This window comes from Propithecus coquereli, unplaced genomic scaffold (genome assembly GCF_000956105.1).
Source record: "Propithecus coquereli isolate 6110/MARCELLA unplaced genomic scaffold, Pcoq_1.0 Scaffold37, whole genome shotgun sequence".
Taxonomy (NCBI): Eukaryota; Metazoa; Chordata; class Mammalia; order Primates; family Indriidae; genus Propithecus; species Propithecus coquereli.
Genome location: NW_012149396.1, coordinates 148,610 through 149,635, shown reverse-complemented (window position 1 = coordinate 149,635; position 1,026 = coordinate 148,610). Strand labels below are relative to the sequence as shown.

The following is a 1,026-nucleotide window of genomic DNA, read 5'->3' as shown; positions in this document are numbered from 1 at the left end:
AGGCTGAGGCAGAAGGATCCCTGGAGCCTAGGAGTTGGAGGTTGCAGTGAGCTACAGTGAGACTCTGTCTCAACAAAAACAAACAAGGCAACTGAACACCCCTCCTCACAACCCCCGACCCCTTCATATTAAAAATAAAATAAAAAGTACTGCACTTTTTCTATGTCCAGATATGTTTAGATATGCAAATACTTACCACTGTGTTACAGTTGCCTACGCTATTCAGTAGAGTAACATGCCATACAGGTTTGTAGACTAGGAGAAATAGGCTATACCATACAGCCTAGGTGTGTAATAGGCTATACCATCTAGGTTTGTGTAAGTACACTCTTTGATGTTCCCACAACAACAAAATCGCCTAACGATGCATTTCTCCTCAGAGGTCATCTCCAGTTGTTAAGTGACACATGACTGTATCTCCATTTAGCTCTAGAACCATAACCTTCAAATCTTATTAGTGGCCTATGTGTCTCAGAAAAATGTAAGTAAATAAATATAGCGAATATTCAGTTCATCATTCAAGGTACCTTACATTTTTAGTATCCTCTGTAATATTCAAAATACTGACATGGAATGTTTTAAAAATCACTCTTCAAAATCTAAAATTACCTTTCTAAGATACATTCACTTAACCAGGCATAAGATATCATTCAAAATCGAACAATGATCAAAACGCATTTTGCATATATCAAGTTAATGGAATCTCTCTTACTTACCACAGTTTCTTAATGACAGAGTTTTCTTAATATTGCCAATCTTCTCATTAACATGAGAGCATAACTGTTCCAGATCTGAGGCCATCCTTTAAGCTTCTGAAGAAGAAAATATAAACACATTTATTTAAAAAAAAAAAAATGCCAAATTTCTGTTCATTTCCAAAATCCAAGAATGGTAAATATTGAGTAAATCACAGTTCCTTGAAGGAAAAGTACAAAAACTCAAGAGCAATTTCTTATGAATTACAAAATTCAGTTTCTAACCAAAGTACAGTTCTGACTTATCTCGGAACCTTCGGCAGTCAATGGA

The 1,026-nt window shown here is 35.5% G+C and overlaps 1 protein-coding gene across 1 annotated transcript in view; it reads right to left on the bottom strand.

Moving 5' to 3' along the window:
* The window catches only part of SKA1 (spindle and kinetochore associated complex subunit 1), a 15,792-nt gene extending 14,991 nt beyond the window's left edge, over positions 1–801 (bottom strand). The window contains exon 1 of the mRNA XM_012651721.1: positions 717–801. Coding sequence (XP_012507175.1) covers positions 717–801 — 85 coding nt within the window. The remainder of the gene's footprint in view (positions 1–716) is intronic.
* Between the last annotated feature and the right edge of the window lie 225 nt (positions 802–1,026).